This window comes from Falco punctatus (assembly GCF_963210335.1).
Source record: "Falco punctatus genome assembly, chromosome: 7".
Lineage (NCBI taxonomy): Eukaryota > Metazoa > Chordata > Aves > Falconiformes > Falconidae > Falco > Falco punctatus.
In genome coordinates this window covers 19,917,235-19,937,360 of record NC_137587.1, presented here as the reverse complement: position 1 = coordinate 19,937,360, position 20,126 = coordinate 19,917,235, and the positions used below count along the sequence as shown (strand labels likewise).

Here is a 20,126-nt window from a genome sequence, read left to right as displayed (position 1 = left end):
ATTCATCTTACTGAGGCTCTTAAAGCATGTTTCTGAAAAACAATTACATTGCTAAACCCATTATCATTCTGAAAAAGACTGGAGATGGCAGAGATAGTGTGAGAGAAAATGTGAATGGTGTAGAAGACAACATTCCTCTGAAGATGTAGCACCGCAAACACCAAACAGCCAACAAAGGCAATGGCTATCACAGAGTGAAGTATTTTAATAAACAGCACTGAGAGCTGCACTGAGAGCTATATATTTAAGTTGATCAAATCGCTACAGCATCAGGTAAATGACATTGCAGAAAAATGGAAAACTATTTCGGAGCTGAATAGAGTATGTCAAAAAGCAAGAGCGCTGGCACATGTAGACAAAGGATGCAAAAGGAGAAGTAGAAATCATTTGTTTTACTTCAGAATGTTTTTACATGGATTCTAAAAGCATGTTTATTTTTCTTTTCTGCAGCTTATTTTTGCATTTTATAAAGGAATATTCAGGTGTAATTTTGGAGATAATTTTCTAAAGAGGATATTTTCAAAAGAGACCTTCAAGCCTTCAAGATTTTTTTTTCTAGGTGTTACCTACACTTAAGAAAAACAAAGCCATTTCTTGCATGTATGCCTGTATATACCCTTTTCTTTATCAGAGGAAGGGGGGTTTAACACGAAGTGTTTACCCAAATGAAATAAATACAACTCCAATACAATTAATCAGAAAGAGAACAGGTATAGTTCAACACCAATGACAGTATATTAGTTTGTATTGCAAATGGATTCCTTGATTATTGCAATAAAAAACGAGGACATACATAAGATGAAATATTTATATAGAATAGTTTCATTCATTGCATAGCCATGAAGGAGGAACATGTCCATTTAAAGACTATGACTATATTTGACTCAGGGGGGTGGGGAAGAAAAAAGAAATCCCTCTCAAGACTTGGACTTCAACAGACTTTCAGATCTTGAATTCAGGCAAATACATCCCTCTTGCATCAAACAAAGAGAGGAAAACAGCACAGCCATAGAACATAGTGAGGTAAGATTCCTGACCAACAGCCATATCAGGAGTCCCTTTGAGTTATGCTGGGAAAACTGTTCTTCCTCAGTATGAACTGCATTATGTTCCATTAGTACTCTGAAGATACTATGGTGGCAAAGTGCTCCCACCAACCACTGTAGTGTAGGTTTCAGCTAAAAAGCTGAAGGTCAACATATTTCATTATCCTAAACAAGCACATCGTATCTCATAAGCTGCTAAGGGCATTTTCTGGGCTTTCAGATGTTCTGGTTTAATCTGTGGGTTTCAATTCTGTTCTGCAGAACTAATTTCACATTAACTAAATGATCTGAACTGGATAAGCTAAGATCTTGACATGACTAGTTGAAACATGAAAAGTGATCCTACAGGATAAAGCACTAAAATAGCTTTATCTGAAGATATTTGGAGTATGTTTTCAAGTAAATGTTTTTTCCATAGGCAGGTAAGTTCTCAAAAGAAAAATAATTAATCATTTGCTCCCTAGAATTATTCTCAGGTTTACTTGAAGACAAAGTTGGGGTTTCCACAGTTTTGAAATAAAGAGTCATATTTTTGTACCCAAACACAAGGACCCCAACTGAGGCACTATGCCCCAGGACTACTGAATTAACAGTGGATTCCCTTGCCTCATACCTCTCACATTCCATTGAAGCAAAAGCATCCTGAGCCATTCCCTTAGTATGGTCTGCCTGTTAACCTGGAGCACACATCTCAACTGTGTTGCTTCCCATATATTGTCAGTACCGTTACCATCTCCCAATTCCAAAGAATATAGGAATGTATTTACTAAAAACGTGTTTTCAAAAGAAGTGTTAGACACATTACCTTTGGGTTTTTCCCTTCTTTGGCCAACAAAGCACGTAATCTCTCTTGTGAAGGTGGTGCAACAAATATAATATATGGCTTCAAGTCAGAATTACGTAGTGTTTTCAATGACTGCAGAAACAGAATTTATTAATTATTTAACAGTTCCAACCATGAAAAGGGCACTTAATGATGCATTATTCACATGCCATAATTGACAATATACTCTTCAAACACAATGACAATTGTATAATATATTAACAGCCACATAATTAATTGTAACAGTATTACCATCACAGAGTTCAGTCACCATTTCCTACAAAACTGTTATTCCAACATTATTCACCTTCACAGAACCCAAACATTTATTTTTGTTCAAAAATATTCTTCATAACTAAACTGAAGGAACTTTAGTATCCAAAAGCAAAAAAAAAAGTCACCCACATTGAAACAAGTTTTCTTACAATGCTAATTGTAAGAAATCAGCTTTGACAGAGAGAAGAGTCTTTAAGTACTAGTTTAACCTTTTCCATTTTGAAGATTAAAATACAAGGTATCAGATGCACTACTACTGTATGCTTAGCATATTTTTTTGGCAGGTTACATTTATACTACGTGACAGGAAATAAGAACAACCAAACTGTAGTTCAGTTTTTCCAAAAGGTTCCTTCTATGTGTCTCAGGACAAACAACCTGCTTCTGATACAGATTTTTATAACCACTGAATTAGATCCATTTTCAAAGTGTTACGAATTGTCATCTCATCACATGTTTTGCAATACCCATGAGCCATTCTAACAAAGTATCACACAGTCCCACTGGTGATGGCTATTTTCAGCTTCAGTACTACCAGACTTTACTGATATGTCAGTTTTAGGGTTTCTTTTGCAGCATCTACAACAGCATCAGACCTCACACATAGCCTACGTATTAGAAAACAGACTGTGTTCCAGGACTCTGCCTCTTCCTGCATTTGATTAAATTTCCAATCAATCTGAGGTCTGTATGCATAGTTTGTCTCTTCTCCATAATCAAAAGGATAAAACTAAAGAGTTTTTCAATACTGTTGATGTGATGTACTTTAATCCTGTCTGTTATGGAACTGCCTAAACTTTCCCAAACCGCAGCTTTCAAATATAATCACAAACAACTTCCTCTCCATTATCAAAAACCTCAGAGCTCACAGAGTAATTGGAAGACCGAGACACACAAATCTTAATTTTTCGATTCAGATAGCTCTCGCTAGCTTCAAGTATCTAGAAACCAAAACCCGTACTACCTTTGGCACAGATACAAATGATGTATATATTTTCAAACAAGGAACAAGAAGGCTGTATTCGTAACACTCTAGAGTCAAGTGAACACTACCAAAAGAAAACTTGGAACAGACATGAAAGTGGACCTTGAAAACAGATTCATTTTATATAAACCAAACATAGCTCTCTAGATTTTCATAGCAGGTTCTACAACTAACACACAACAGGCGACAGCTTTGCCATACCTGGGTATGAAGATTTAAAAGACATATCTTGCCAGAGTTGATTACTTGCCGCACAGAGTCTATGCTAGTACCATAAAGGTTCTTTTCAAACTCTCCATATTCAATGAACTTCCCTGCAGCTATGTCACTCTCAAATGCCTGTCGGGAAATAAAATGGTAATCCCTGCCAGCTACTTCAGTCTCTCGCCTGCTCCGAGTAGTATCTACAAACGAGAGTAACAAAAACGAAATCAAGACAGTGATACACCTGTAGAAATCAAGAGAAATAAGTATTCTCTCAGGAGATATCTGGTTAACCAAGCAAAAAAAGGCTTATCAAATATCCAAGAAATATAAGTATTTTATTTTCTACAATAAATATCCCTACTCAGATTAAGTTGCCAAAGGCTGAACCTACATTTAGAGTTCCTGTTTACATTATCTAGAAGAAAAATAGTCATCTAAGAAAGGAAGAGTTTCACCTGTGCAGCTGCATTCTGAATGTGAAAACAGCTATTAGTTGTTTGTAACAAATTATATTGCTACGCTATTTGTAAACCTAATCTAGAGTACATTAGATATTTAAAATACACAATTCACTGAAATGTAAATGGTTTGGGAAGGCACTAAACCCGCCCAAGTTCTCATTTATGCACGACACATAGGTTAAAAATTCTATGACCAATGTACCAGTTACCGTTCTAAACTTCTGTAACTCACTCCAATTTTATTCATACTGGAGTATATGCCTGTCTTATAATGCCTCTATTACACTGTGTTGGGACACTGGATTTGCATTAACTTACCAAAACTCCTTTTTGCCACAGAAGATGTAACATTACTTGTCCAACAGTTGATTATAATCTGCTCAAAACCCCCAAACTCTTAATTACCATCTTCAACACAAGAAGATTTGTCTGCAGACAACGTTTAGAATAAGCAAGCCTATCTGCCTGTCAAACTTACGGGGAACTGCAGAGGCAAAGCGATCCACTTCGTTATTCATAAGTCTCTGTCGCAATTCATTTTGGCCGCAATTCTGTGGGCCGATCAGAACAATAGGCCGTTTCCTGTTTGCTGGTTGATGATACAGTGACATTTCCTCATAAGTCAAAATCTCCTCATTGTCATAATCTTGAGAGAGAAACAGTAAAATAGTCACAATGTACTTTACTGCTAGTTGCATGTATTGCCTGTCATGCAGTATCAAGTTTCAGGCAGTTCCTGACTCTCTGCACAGTATGTAACTGCAAGGCATCAAAGCAACAGAACCCCAAAGATCATCACTTGCCCAATAAGATGAGGTTCCCCCCAACTTCTTGAGAAAGAAAATGTGTTTCCACTTACTACTGCTATTAGTAGCAGCGTAAACTCAGGAAACAATTTTCTTGCCAAGGAACAAGTTTCTAGTACAAGAATAACACCCTCTACCCAACAACAACAAAAATCAACATCCCAATCCCAAAGTACTTTTGTAAGAATATAATATAAATAGTCTACAAACTCTCTCTGGAGAAAGTTTCCATTTACTAAACTTAATTATGCAGAGTGAGATGATAGTAAAAAACGTAATAAATTGGTTCATCATTGAAAAACTGAGAGTGCTTCCACGCCTAAAAATCTGTTTTGTTGTGGTGTTTTTTTGTTTGTTTTTTTTTTTTACCACTATCATCTAGTCTTTATTAAAGACACTAAACGACCTTACAAATCCCGCCACCTTTTTTAGATCTTTCACTAAACGCTGCTACAAACCACACTACTGCTCCCACACAGAACATCACAAGGCAGTATTTCTAACATCATATCCTGAAGTTCAACATTCTTTTCACCAGGCTATTTGTAGAATCTTTTACAGTTGCTTGTAAGTGCACAGTGTGCCAAAGATGTTGCTTACCATCATTTTTATTTGCATTGTATAAAACCTTTTTCCGTTTCTTTTTGTTTTTCTTCGCACACCAGAGCTTTCCTAACCAAAATAAAAATCAACACAATCAAATACCATACAGTAAAAAGCTTCCTGTCTCAGTATTTGGATTTTTAAAGTAGAGAATTTATTCTGCAATTTTGAAAACATGTCATATTTTTCAGTTCATTAAAACAGTTTGGTGTATTAAGCAAATGTTGCAAGCCAAGGACTTAGAAACTGAGTCATGGCAGATCAGATTCTTTAAGAAGAAAGGGGCTTTCCAAATTCGCCTACATCATCCTAATTACATTGCACATGGTTATGAAAAAAATCATGTGATTTATACAATGAAGTGCTAAATTCACATTTGTATTTACATGAAGAATTTCAAAGAGTCATCCCACTTGTATTACAAAAAAAGGAAGAATTTACTACAACTCCACAATCACAAGGTTCCAGATATCAAAAATGAGCACCTTTATAAAAGTTAGGTTTTTTTTTTTTTTTCCCTTGGAAAGAATATATCCAACCTGATTTTTCTGGCTCCTTGTCTTCTTCTATGGTTTGCTTCATTGCTTCTCTTTGCTGTTGAAAACTTTTTCCTTAATGTATTTAAAAAAAAAAAAGTACAAAAGCAGTTAACATTTAGAAACTATTTCCATACTTTTTTTGTAATTACTTACTCATTTTACTTTTTCCTAAGCTTTTACATCTCTGAAGGTTCTAGTAGAATACAACATAGAAGAAATTTTAAAAGATAAATTAATTTTTAGAAAGAGAAACTAGAATTGCTTGGAAGTTTCTTTATTGCTTAAAAAATACATTCATTGAGAAAGACTTGCAGAGCATTTGTACTATTCTGGACAGTTTTGCCCAGAAAATTCAAACTACTGGAAAGACTACATTTCCCCACTATGATGACATGGTTTTCTAATTATTTTTGTATGTTAAACGCATTCTATTTATTCTAAATATTTTGAACTTCAGCTTGAAAAAGACTAGCCTATATTTAAATCAGTATTCCTCTCAACTTACTCAAATATCATAAAGTAACAGTATGATAATCTACAGAATTTGAAAAGTATTTTTTTCACTGTGTTTAACAGATCAGCAGACCTTTAATGGACTAGAGTGCAGTACACATTTCAATGCAAAAATTATATACGGACTTCAATGTCTGAAAACCCCATTACTCAAAGGACCCCAGCAGTTAGAAAGGAAGCATGACTGTTACAACTGAGCTCATTGCTAGGTGAAAACATGGAGAAAAGTCACCACGGAAAAGATACGTTTTTCAAATTGGCTACTTGATATAGTAAGAAACCTAAGGGCTGCTCCCACGACCAGAGAACAGGCAGACGGAGGGCCCACATCTCTGCTGTAACCAGCAGAGGGAACTTGAATCCACAGAGTCCCCAGGATGGAGGAGTAACACAAGGGGTGAGTAGCTCTTGAAAAGTGAACCGCAGTGGAAGCCGTAGCTTTACTCTGCATTTAATATCTATACATGGTGATGCCTCTAAAGGGTCAACCTTTTCAGTAAAGCAAATTACATAACCAACAGTAGGGTCTGTTGCAAAAGGTCCAAGGTCAGAGATATTTAAGGCAATGGATATTTAAGGGTACACAAGTCTTTGAAAACCAGGATATTGTTCCTGTAGCTATGGGAAGAGCTGGCTATCAAGCTTTTTCTAGAGCTTTATTTACCAGGGATGAGGCCTGCCAGTGGCTGATTATCTTCGTCTCCATCTCTGTAAGCCTGCCACCAGTTTGGATCTTCTTGGCTGATCACATGAAGTATATCTCCTTTTTGAAAAGATAAGCCTAACTCTCGGCAGGGTACATAAGGGTCATCAGAGGGATCATAGTCAAAATGTGCTTTCACATGTATCTGTGGGAGATCAAATGCAAAAAATGACCTGTGACTTCTGAAGAATGACACCCCATCTTCCTGTGATTGCAATGGAGCTCCGATATATAAAAACTCCAAGATTTTATAAAATAGAAACTTCATCTGGGGCATACAGGAGATAATGGAAATGGAATCTTTACCTAGGTTAGCAATGGACAAAACACAATTGTGCTAGGTTCGAGGTGAAGGCCTGAATTTAAGTTGCTAATTCTAAAGTCTATGCAATTTCCTCACCATTTTAGGAGGCAAAAATCCCTGAACTACCAATTTAAGTTCTTTGCATTCAACAAGTATCAGAGATATTCAGAATTGTTTAAAAGCCCAAATAAATACACAGATTGACACCCATTTGCTAGGCTTTAGGTGAAGTTTCACTAGTAAAATGTTTTACTTTGTCACCAACCATTAATGCTTTTGTTTAGCTGTGATAAATCAGTGCATTCTTTCTTCATACTGTTAAAGCTGTCTCAATAAAAGTATGTTAGTTAAAAAGGTAATGAACAAATTTTCCAGTATGCAATCTTTTCCTTCCAAAGCACAGTAGCAAGTTCCATCAATTCACTTTTTTTTTTTAATAGAGAAATTGGGAATTTTGAAATAGAAATTCATAAGCACAGGCTTTTATAATTTCTTGTTACTTTAGAAACAGAGTTAAACATCATACTAAAAGTTTTAGCTTATCACCATCAATCATTTTCAACAGTTATTACAGGTGTTAATCTGGTAACAATTAAACCAATTTAAACTATTAGGTTTTTGTTTTGTTCCACAATGTAACAGACCTAGATAAGAACTTTCTACACAATACTGGTAAAACAAGTTATGTATCACCAAGCTCAAGAACTTATGTAGGGCTACTTACAACTGTCTCCTTTGCAGGAGGTGGCTTGCTCTGCTGACTGGGAATCAATACAAAGGTCAGAGTACCATGCATGTCAGCCTGCGACAAAAAATAGACTCTTCATATATAGTATCAAAATATGGCTTAAAGTTAAGAATTTTAATAAACAACATATTTCAGAAAATACTTCAACAATTCCCATAAAAGGCAGTAGTTCTTAACAGCACACCATCTACCCCTGACGTGGTTTTAAAAAGATACAGTACAGATACAGTGATTCTGTGATAGGCTAGAAAGCCAAATGTTGATACCAGATTTTAAACACCTAGCATTCTTGATTATACATAAACTATTTATATTTGAAATGAAGCAGCTGCAATTCTGTCAAGCAGTGACTTAGGAGAAATGGAAAATAATATTCTGTTTAAAAATACCAACAAGTGGATCTATGCTAGGAAGAAAAAATACAAAAAACACCTTTTCTAAAATTGCTTTAAGCGGAACAGTATTCTCAAATCTAAACACTTCTACCATGTTTTTATGCTATTAACATCATTAATGTATACAAAACACTGTTTAAAAATTTAACACACACCCCAATTCTGCATCTGTAAAGTACTTAGTATCAATATTGCAATCACACCTACTAAGAAAGTAGACCATAATAAATATACTGGCTTTAAAAGTATTCTTACTTGTTTGCATACTTTTGTATGCAGAGTGTGTTTGCACACAAAGAATATCTAGATAAAATGCAAGTACCAACCCATGACAAGGTCTACATGTGCCTTACTTCCTATACATCATTCCATGAACTATAACACAACAGTTTATATTGTATAAAACCAAAGAAAATGCATGTATCTCAAAAAATTCAGACTTAAGGCTCAAATAAAGTAAACATAACTGAACATAACGTGATTAGGCTGCAGGAAAGGAAAATCCATGATTTTCCGTCAGCATGCATAGTCCATGAGGAATGCATAGAATTTCACAGTGATCGTGTGAATACTCTTGTCTAAAGTCATGTGCAGTTTACTATCATTTGAGCAGCAAGTGGTGAGGCAAAATTAAGAAGGAAAGTAATTTCTTTCTCCTGTGCTCGTTTTAAATATTTTTTGGAGACTGAAGCATTTTAAAAACTCACTTCCACGTTACAAAGTACAAGACACAACGTATAAGAATTAAAAATATTATTATAAATGAATGATTTTTTAAAAAAAATACAAGTTGGGTTTGGTTAGTTTTGTGTTGCTTTTTTTTAATAAATTATTTTCAGCAAATAAATGCTCTTATGTTAATGTATCATGGTTTTAAATCTTTTATTTTGTACCTCTAAGTTGCAGGAGCTGCTCAAGAGCAGAACAAGCTCTCTGCAGAGAACTGCCAAAACACTTTTTTCAGAAGCACAGGAATTAGTTAAATATGGCTTTAAAACAAATATAGACAGCAAAGGAGACAATTACAGAACATGAAGAATCTGACATCTCTGATCCAAAACACACAAGGAGATTGAAGGCTTTTCAAATAACTCGGAGAATCTTTAAATGGCTTTAAAAAAAATATGAAAACCAAACCCCCCCCCCCAAATTTCTGCCTCTACTTCCCTCCACTTGACCTCATTCCATGCATTAGCTGAAAAAATTTTAACAGCGCATTTCAGGAAAAAAAATCTAACTACGGGTGGAAATTGTCCATTAAAAACTACAGTCCTACTGTAGCATGAGACAACTTCATTATGGATATTGCTGCCTATTCTTCCTACAATAACGCAACCTACATCGGAACCCAGGTCTTTGTCCTGATTCTGATTTGTCTAAAGAGCATATATCCACTAAGTAATTCAGAGATTTACTAATATTTTTTTCTCCAAAAGACCCTATTAAATAAATGCTAGTGGCTATTTTCCAATGTTTTGCATCGAAGTTATAAATTAACTTCTTGAAAACCCTGTGATTTTAATCTGTTTTCACTTTGACGGAATGGTCTTGCCTGCTGCAATCCGACCAATGATTCATAGTCAGGTTCCAGGTGTCCCATCTTGGATACTGATCAAAAATAGGTGCCAGGGAAAAGCAGGATAACAGAGCAATATCGGTCAACAGAAAATAATAGTAATCCCCAGTTTTTGACATTATACCTCACTGGGCCTTTGAGAGAGGGTAAGTCTGCCTTTACTAGTTCCTGATGGATTTCTTGCCTGTTGTTTTGACTAGCTGCTTTTGAAATTATGTGTAATTCTGTCATCAAGGGTAAAGTTGTAGTAAACACAAAGACATCTATGCTGGAAAACTGCTAGACAAAAGGGTTTTTATCAGGAGAGAAAGAGTAAGAAGTCTAGTCATGTAAAGGTCCCATGTGATACAATTTGTGGAGGGTTAAGCCTAGCCAGCAACTATGCACAGACCACACCTCACTCATTGCACTTCCCCAGCAGGACAGGGGAGAGAATCAGAAGACCAAAAGCAAGAAAAACTCATGGGCTGAGTAAAGACAGTGTAGTAAGAGAAAGGGAAAAAAAAACCCCACAAACGCAAGTGATGCAAAAGCAATCACTCACCACCCAGTTTTTATTGCTCAGCATGATGTTAAATGGCATGATATACCACTGTGGTCAATCCAGGTCAGCTGTTCCTGCTGTGTCCCCTCCCAAGCTCTTGCTCACTCCCATCCTACTTGCAGGTGGCAGACAGAGTGAGAAAGGAAAGGCCTTGACACCGTGCAAGCACTGTTCAGCAACAGCTAAAACACTGATGCGTTATCAACACTGTTTCAGTCTAAAACCAGACTAAACCACACTAAACCACAGCATCATATAAGCTGCTATGAAAAAAAACTACGTCCATCCCATGCAGGCACCACCACAATCACAATCATGCGCTACACATGTTACTAATTGTGGACTCAAAGATGAAAAATCATGGCTTTCCAGACCTAAAGGTTTTTCTTGTAACTAGTTAAAAGAAAGTCTCAAGATGCTAGCGTGACTCTTCACATATGTAGGCTTCATTTTTGAAGATAACTGCCATTATACTTTTTAGTATGTGTCAGAAAAAAAACCACCTTGAAATGGCCCTCTACATAAACACTAACTATCAGAATACTTTTAAGCTACTGCTAATGAGTACAAATGACAAGCAGAACCAACAGGCTTCAGTCTTATGAAATCGGTATTTTCTGCAGGGAAAACAAGAAATGTCCAACTCACCAACAAGTCAAAAACTTCATTAACATCTTTTCCACGAATCTCAATGCCATTGATCTCCAGAACTTCATCTCCTTCATGTAACAGCCCACTCTTCTCTGCAGCACCTCCTTTCACTATTCGGCTAATGATAACAGAATCCATTTCATTGCGAACAGTAGCACCCTGTGTAGCAGCAACACATTCTGAATTTATTATATATATGAAACTCAGAGCCATCTGTCATACTTATTTCAAGCCAGTGGGAGACTATACTGAAGGGGAATGCAAGTAACAGCTTAAATGCATACACTCAGTGCTCCAGTTTAAAAAACACTGCTTAGTTTCTTCAAGCTGCACTAAAGATCGAAGAATTGAATGGCTCCACATTATAAGGTTCATTATTATTTTAAAAAACATACTCCTAAGGACACACTTATTTGAAAGATGCAAAATAGAAGATGACAGTTGCTAAAAAAAAACCCCAAAACAAATGGTTGGCACAAGGTTCTTCTTCTGTCAAGAAGTCCTGTCCAAACCTAAGCTGACAGAAGTTGTACAATTTTTAAGTGGTAGTACAGCTACTGATATATATTTTTATATATATGTAAAAGTTTACTGTCTATGACTAATTCTCATTTTGAGGGGAGGGAAAGTGTTTACAAGTTAAACATCACCTCCACATTCAAATTCCAAAATTTCCATAGCAATCTGCAAAGGAGAGAAAAGCTTACGTCCTTTACATATAAGTGAGGGAGTATCAGTACTTACCAATGGAATATCCCGAGCTTTCTCAATGCGAACTATTTTAACTGTCTCCCCTCCGTACACACCAACATTCTCATAAATTTTTTCATCTGTCACAGGCTCCGGTTGCATTTCTTGTTCTGCAACCTTATCATGAGCCAGTAAAAGTGCCTAGTGTTAAACAAAATCAACTCAGTTACAGAAAATTTTACACTTTATTATGCATACAAATTAGAGTTCAATGAAATTCGGCAAATTGAACAGTCTTTGCAGGTCACCAAATACTGCAAACAGACTCGGGAAATTAAAAAAATAAATAAATAATTTATCACAGCTATGTAGCACCTACTGCTCTCTAAACCCTCCCTTTCAGATTGGAAAAGAATAAAAAAGTAATTTTGAACACACAACTGTGACTGTACTTACAGCTTCTCCTTCCTTAAAAAAACCTCCAAATCCAAAAAACAATCAATGAGGCATTGGTTTACTATGTACCTGACTGACTACTCAAAAACCCCCATAGACAAGCAAAGCAGCTCATGTGTTGCCCCTGCCTCTACTAACCTAGTGCTACATTGGTTATGTGCAAATTAGCCTGTAATACATGTAGAATGTAACAAGGGCTGAATACAATAATGCACTACACTTGATCAGAAGTTTCCATTAGTTGCTGGAAATGGGAAACTCCACATCAAGAGATCTGCATAGAGTTGAAGAATAAAATCTGTCCTTGCCCAGTCAGCCCAAGACATTTGCAAAAATTAAGTGATATTGAAAACAACATCAATAATCACATCCATTGGATTAGAAGTTTGACTGTTTTACCTGCATATGAGGGGCATTCAGCAAAGCGTTAAGCTCCTGCCCATCCTTATGGTGACTGGGTTTCAAAACACTCTGTACCTAAAAAGAAATCAAGTAATAAAACTTTTACTCTACCTGGTGATTTATCAATCCTCCCTCCCCTACTGAAGCACAAACCCCTAGCTGCCATTACGCATTTTACTGAAAGTGAAGTACATCCACATAGCTGTTACAGTAGCTGATTGAACTGTACCTGGTACAAATTAGGAAAACATGCAATGAGACCACAGGATAATTCTAGCACATCTTGCCTCAGCAATTATCTACCAAATCTAAATGGGTATCCAGTGCATCACAGATTTGTCAATACCAGAGACTGGCAATGAGATCAGCTACCACAAAGATGCACACACACACAAAAAAAAAAATTCTGGAAAAGAGCATGATAGTGAAATCAGTCACAATGAAGTCTTATTATGTGAATATGCTGGGTCTTTTAAAATGGACCAACTTCTCATTAACATGACTAGTCTCCCTTTTCCTTAAAAGCAGATGGTTTATTTTTACCCAAACTATTTCCACTAACAGCAAGACCAAAGATTCCAAGACAGGTTTTGCAATGCATCCTGGAGCCCCAGCCTCAGCAAAATTACAAAAGGTCACAGAAAACCAGGTTTCTTTGGCTGGTTCCAAAATAATCCAAATTAACACAAGGACAGCTGTTGCTCAAACAGCTTTAGTTGCCAAAAAAGGTTTGCCTTCTCATACAGTTACCAAACATGCCTTGCCATCATCTCTTGCAAATACCAGCATGCTTACAGAGAAAGCCAGGAGCAGGGAAGTCCCCCCTTATGTGAAGGTGAATTGTAGAAGCTATTTTCCATAGCCATTATTCTCTGGCCTAATCAGAAATCCAAAAGCACAAATGAATCCAGAGACATCAAGAGTAGATTATACATATCTGAGCAGCAGCTTTCAGTGCGATAGAGAACATTTTTTTCAAGAGCTTTTTATGCTTAAGGATAAGGTAATATGACATCAGAGAATCAAGAAACCACAAGTTCCAAAGGGAAAAAGATCAAGCTGCTTGTGTGATCAACAACATCTAAAGGTCTGAAGACCCTCTATCCTAGGAGCAATTATCTACAGAAATGTAAACAACTGTCTTGGATGCTACTACATGACAGCACTGAAAAAAGTAAAGATAATTCTTAATTCTAGGAGAAGCCACTAAATGAACTGTTCCCATGGAGCAAGGTCGTTACGTTGCCTACCAAACACTGTCACACTGAACAAATTCCTGTGCTTAGCAATAAGCCTGGGACAACCTCCAAAAGCCTTCCTTCTGACATCCCTAGAACATGCCTCATGGTGAACAAACCTAGTATAGTTTAGAATAGACAAAAAATGAAGCCAGTTCTAATTTTAATTTTTTTATTTAAATTTAAATTAATAAATTTTAATTTATTTCATTAAAACCATAAAGAACAGAAAGAATTCAGCTCCATAGAAGGCTGACTTCAGTCATACCTCTGAATTAGCCAGAAAGCTGTTATCCCCAGCTAAGCCTGAATTTTGGGATGCCACACAGCAGAGCACTATAAAGGATGTATTTCACTAAAAAAGTTTCCTCTGTGTCAAAAGAAGACATTTTTCTACACAAAAGACTTCCTCACAGAGGTTTATTTAAGGTCTCTAACTTTCAAGGGACTTCCAATTCCTTTCTTGAAGAAGCTACAAGGAACTTCAAAGTGTTATTTATCCAATTTTTATGACCCTTTTACAGGAAAACCTACTTAGAAAGCAACTTAGAAGCCCTGCAAGCAAGGCAACCTTTTGAATGCAAGGTCAGATGTTGGGGATTTGACAGGGGAAATGAAAGCAACCAGGCTCAAGCAGTCATTCTGTCAGTTCTGAAATCTGAATGTAGGCTGTTGTTCTGGAAGCAACACACTACAGCCAGCACAGGCAATCCACACTGAATATGTGTCAATAATAAAGCTATCAATTTAGTTTCTTAATACGCACCGCAATTGGAGGCATGTACTGTGGAGGCACACACTGGAGTAATATTAAACATTCAGAATTTAACTGCACTTGCAAAATCCTGTTGTAGTTTACTTTCAGGTGAGCAGGACCTCAGAGGGAATATACATACATGTTCTAGTGCACTTATACCTGAAGTTTCCAGTGCATCCTCTCAAAAGTACTGACCTAGTTTAATTGCCTGCACTTCCTGAAGTGAACAGTATCAAGTCTGAAACCTTTAGTAACACAGCCTATATAAATTGAGCCTATTAAGTGTATTTAATAGCAAGAACATCTTTAAAGGTATTTGGTATGTGCTGCTATGGGCCAAAAATTACAAACTGTCTTGAATGCTACGTCAAATGTTCTTACAAGGTCAAGATTCAGACCATGTTCCCATAATCATTCCCACAATCTTGGTCAAGTTTAAATGGATTTGAAATCAATTTAATTACACTTGATGTTTACTGTCTATTTTTATTTAAGACTTGGATACAACACATTACATGAAGATTAGACCTCTAAAATAAATTCCCTAAGCTCAAGTGCTTCATTCCACCTTTTACATTCAATTAGTTTCTTTTAAAACAAGTTAAAATCTTGACTTGTTGCTGTCTGGTTATCAGAATCTGTGGAAAAGTTAACTGCACAAGTGTACTACTAATTCAAAGAATTTCCTAAAGAGGACTAGAAAATAAAAATGTACCATTCCACTTGTATTGTTAATGGTTAAAAGATTCAAAAATCAAAAGTTTTCACAACACATTGTTCATACACATGATGTTTCATAAAAGTAAATCATCAAAGAGTAAATGAAAACAGAATTTTTAAATTAGGTTCAGCATAGCAAATAACTCCCACCAAACACAATTCCAAAAGCGTGATTTAATTAATTTAATATTAATTTTTATTTTAAAGGGTGCATGTTTCACATTGCAAGATGCAATTGTATTGCAAAGTGTCTTCCTGTTAGAGCTACAGAAGCATGAGCTCTAGAACAAGTTCTCTTCCACACCATAAAACCTCAAACAAAACACATCGGTAGCTCTGAACTAGGGCATGCACTCCAGAACAGTTGCAGTGTTACAGAGTCACGGATGACCTGTGCACTAAAATATGCACACTAACATTACCTGCCATTTAAAATTAATGTTATGCATGTATCTGCTATTTTTCTTTCTTGTAATGTCTTGTGGCTTTTATCACCAAGATGTTATCAGGATCTTAAATCAAGGGTTTTGCAAGTGTCTTTTCAAAAACACCCTGAAGTAGGTAAACTGCTTTCTGAGGGAGCTTCCCATGCCTACGCTTAGGAATGGAAAAAGCAAAAGACAACCAAATATGACAGTACAAGAAAAGACCTGGCCATGCAAAACAGATACTTTGTCAGTGTTAAAAAAATCCCCAAAAGCAAAACCAAACACCAAAACCAACTAACCAGCTTCTCCTAAAGCAGAAATAATGTCCTCCCATAATGCTACCATAACAAATACAGAAACCTTTCCAAAAGGAATAAAGGATCTGAAAAATGAGCACGAGATCTTCTACAGGCAAGACTAGGAAGTACAGAAAGATGTGAATGGAGGCCTCAAGGTGTTCCTCTTGGGACGCACCTGACACAGAAATATTTGTCCTCAATTTCCAGGTCAATCATTTCAGGATGTTATTTAACATATTGCAAAATACAAGTCACTTAAATACACCAGAAGCTGAATCACTGAGAAACTAGACTACCTCTGAAAATGGAACAGACATATGCAGTATACTGACTTTTCAGGAATTCCAAGGCTGGACAAGACAGGGATGGGACATGAAGAATCAAAATAAGTGCAGTGATATGTTTGCCTTTTATATAATAGTCTCCTGGGGTGATTACAAAATACTAAGGGTTTAAAAATGTTACATTAAAGAAATATTTTCTTTATGCTTAGCCTTCTTCATGGATTGCTAAGAAACAAAACTAGTTTCGCATGACCTTCTGATTTTAGGATTTACCCAATCACCTGAAAAGAGAGGAACGTGTTGGGAAGGTGACGAGGAATATGGAAGTCTGAAAACAGACCTAGAGTTTTGCTAGGCATATTTTCTTCTTGGAAACTTCTATTAAGCAGCAAATAAAAGGACATCATATCCATGAAGGGGAAACCCCAGCTTTTTTTAAGAGGTGAATCTGTAACATCCTGTATTATACATCGAGTTTCAAATACTCTGGCTTGTAGCTGAATGAAATCCTGAACTAGGAGGCCTGTGTAAAGTGGGTGTTTGGTGAAGTTCTTTACAAACAGGAGTTAACTGGAAAGATTCCTTCAGGCTCACAGACAAACAAGCCTAGTGAGGATCCTGTAGCAGCCTACAGGCTGATGAGGGAAGCTCATATGTAAAACGCTTCCACCTGGTTTTGGCACAGTCTTACTGACAAACCTAAACAGGAAAATCCTGAGCTGCAGGTTAAGCAGCACATTGCACCTTTAGATAATATTTAAATTATGTCCCTCAAGAATCAGTAATTTCTTCTGCAAAAGAACTTCGAACTTGCTAAAATGCTGTTTTCCTTGATTTACAAGGCTGAAGTCTAGGAAAAGGAAGGAGAGTGGGAAGAGCTGTTGAAAAAAATTGCTTCAGGCAAAAAGAAAACCAGATTTTAAAAAAATCAGCTTGCTGCTGTACTGAAATTGGAGTTACATGCCTTTGAGCAACTGCAGAATAGTTATATACTGGCTCAGGTACTCCAACCTGTGTACCTACGTCAGTTTTGAATAGGTACGTTTGGTTCACTGGGTGCTAAACACTGCAGCGTTTACCCAGCCTCTGAATCTGGCTTTGCTGAACACTACAGTGCTACGCTTGCACCAATACTGGTATTCAAGCTAGCTAAAGTTACAAATGTATATCCATATAAGGTGTAGCCACACTCCACTGCAATATATATATGCACCAGGCCATGGAAAATCTAGATAACATTAAGCAGCTCCTCAAAGGGTCTTCGCTGCATCCAGCCAGATGTGAAACTCATTCCGTTCACAGCAACTTTTTATCTGAGTTTTCTGTGCATTACTGCTAGTAATGCTGCTATTAAATACTGCTAGTAAATATAAAGCTATTTGTATATAGGTTTTGCCAGTCTATATTCAAGTGAATAAGCCTCAAAGACAGCAGTTAACCTGTCTGAAACTGTAAAACTATTTCAGTCAAGATCTGACTGAAAGGACTGAAGTTAAAAAAGTTGCCCGAGTAAATTTCTAAAGGAGATATCAGATCTTATAAGAGTTGTCATCTGTCAGACAAAAATTAAATGTAATCAGACCATCACAGCAGCAATTAAAACATTGAAATTAGGTATTAAGGTATCTGTGGCTCACTTTAAAGAAGAATTCTTTCCCATATAGTTGTATTTTCAGAAGTGCCCCCCAATTTAAGAACCATGGCTCAACTCACTAAGTCACAATAATAGAGAACTGTAATGCAATTCCTGAACACTTGGAATAAAGAATACTGAAGGTAAAAGTTAGATTTTTCATAACCACTCCCTTTTTCTATGTTTAAACACAGTACTTTTCCTGTTACATATCTATCTATGCTAAAAAGGGAGTTCTTATTCCCAAAATATTTTTCTGGTTACTGTTTGGAAATCTGGAAAAACCGGATACAGCGATCAGTGACTACTATAATCCCTTTCATATTCAACATTCAATAACTCAGACAAGCTTGGCAAGTACATATTTCAACAACAGCTATGATTATAGGTTTCATACATATCAGAGAGATGCATACTGTACATACCTCTTGAGCTAATTCTTGTGCATTGGAGATGAGAGGATATGGAGGGCTGGCTTTGTTCATGTGCACTGTTACAGCGTTGTGTATCTTAAACGCATTCTGAAAATCAGTATTTTGAACAAGCTGTAAAATGAGAGAGATATCCTCTTGGCTCTGAGGGTCTACCAAAACATGCTGGATATGCTTAAGAGAAGTTAACAGTTCGTCCACTTCTAGGTAGGAAATAAGAAAATACAAATAAGGTATGAGTTAACAAGATTCATAATTAAGTAATGTTTATATTAAGATTTTGACCAAATTTTGGTTTGCTGTTCAGTTTTTCAGTGATGTATGCAAGTTTTAGTTATCCATTATTCACTCTTTTATTAGCAGAACATATCTGAATAAAAAAAAAACAAACAAAAAAACAACTTGGTAAAAGGAGAAATAAAAAGCTAATACACTGTTTAAATTAAATTCTTATTGCATGAGCAGTTCTCCTCTGAATGAAATCACCAATACGTAAAAGATTCTATAATTGCAGCTCAGGTATAGCTAAAAGTGAAAAAGAGACTATTTTGCAATATGAAAATAACTTATTTGCTAAACTGATCTTGAAGCACTGAATAGTCACTGTTATGTTGATATGGCTTTCCATGTATACCTGCCATATGTATCTCTCTCAACCAGATAATGCTAACTTATAGAATGAGTGTTTGATATGTAAACTACACTTGGTGCCTAACCATAACATTATGCTGTCTTAGCACATTAGCATGAGAAGGTAAGAATGGAAAAGAAAAAAACACCATCTATGGTCAGAGTTCTGAAAGTCATCTTCACCAGAAGAAGTCCACATCATTTATGAAATTACAAATTCTGCTTGGACCATAAAATATTTTAACATATTTTAATTATATGTTTCTACATGTTTGCAGACTACTACACATGTACTACATTCTTGACCTTCAAGAACTAATCTGATGCTTTATGGGTGCTTTTTAAAGACTGTCAAAAAATTTACATTCTTTTAAACCAATCTGAATTTCTGCAAAGTATGTCACTTCTCAGTACTAAGTACTTGAGAAACTACCTAAAACAAGGAATATGAATCATACCTCTAATGCATATAAACCCAGGTAAGAAATCCTCAAGCAGACCAAAAATACAGTGAACGCTTTGAGCCTGAAATAATGTATGCATTCTCACTCGTTGTCTGAAAAAAAAGGTCAGCTATCTTTTATTTTAATAAATTCAAGTAAACCAGAATTTTGAATCCTGGTATTTTAAAAAAAATGAACAACAAAGAAAATCTCAGATTTTAAAACTGTGAGTTGATATTGTGGTCAATCTCCCTTACTGGTATCAAAATATCAGCTCTGAGAATTATTTTTAAGTTTTAGCAACCCCAATTTATTCATTATGAGCTAATCAACATTAGAATAGGGTGCTATCAAGACATCAGCTAAGTTGCATTGTTTTCCATGAAAAATCACAGTAGATACTGATCATTAACACGGATACATTCTGTCAGGAAGTTTCACAGAACTACAGACTGGTCAGGGTTGGATGGGACCTCTACACATCATCTAGTCCAACCTCCTGCTAAAGCAGATTCACCTAGATCAGATTGCACAG

The 20,126-nt window shown here is 36.2% G+C and overlaps 1 protein-coding gene across 1 annotated transcript in view; it reads right to left on the bottom strand.

The window, feature by feature from the left end:
- PALS1 (protein associated with LIN7 1, MAGUK p55 family member) overlaps nt 1-20,126 on the bottom strand; it is a 42,200-nt gene that overhangs the window by 1,505 nt on the left and 20,569 nt on the right. The window contains exons 5-15 of the mRNA XM_080396494.1: nt 18,513-18,721; nt 12,726-12,803; nt 11,925-12,071; nt 11,178-11,339; nt 7,991-8,068; nt 6,924-7,107; nt 5,747-5,818; nt 5,205-5,276; nt 4,277-4,444; nt 3,332-3,534; nt 1,852-1,962 (exon numbers count right to left, since the gene is read on the bottom strand). Of these exons, the coding sequence (XP_080252620.1) occupies nt 1,852-1,962; nt 3,332-3,534; nt 4,277-4,444; nt 5,205-5,276; nt 5,747-5,818; nt 6,924-7,107; nt 7,991-8,068; nt 11,178-11,339; nt 11,925-12,071; nt 12,726-12,803; nt 18,513-18,721 (1,484 nt within the window). The remainder of the gene's footprint in view (nt 1-1,851; nt 1,963-3,331; nt 3,535-4,276; nt 4,445-5,204; nt 5,277-5,746; nt 5,819-6,923; nt 7,108-7,990; nt 8,069-11,177; nt 11,340-11,924; nt 12,072-12,725; nt 12,804-18,512; nt 18,722-20,126) is intronic.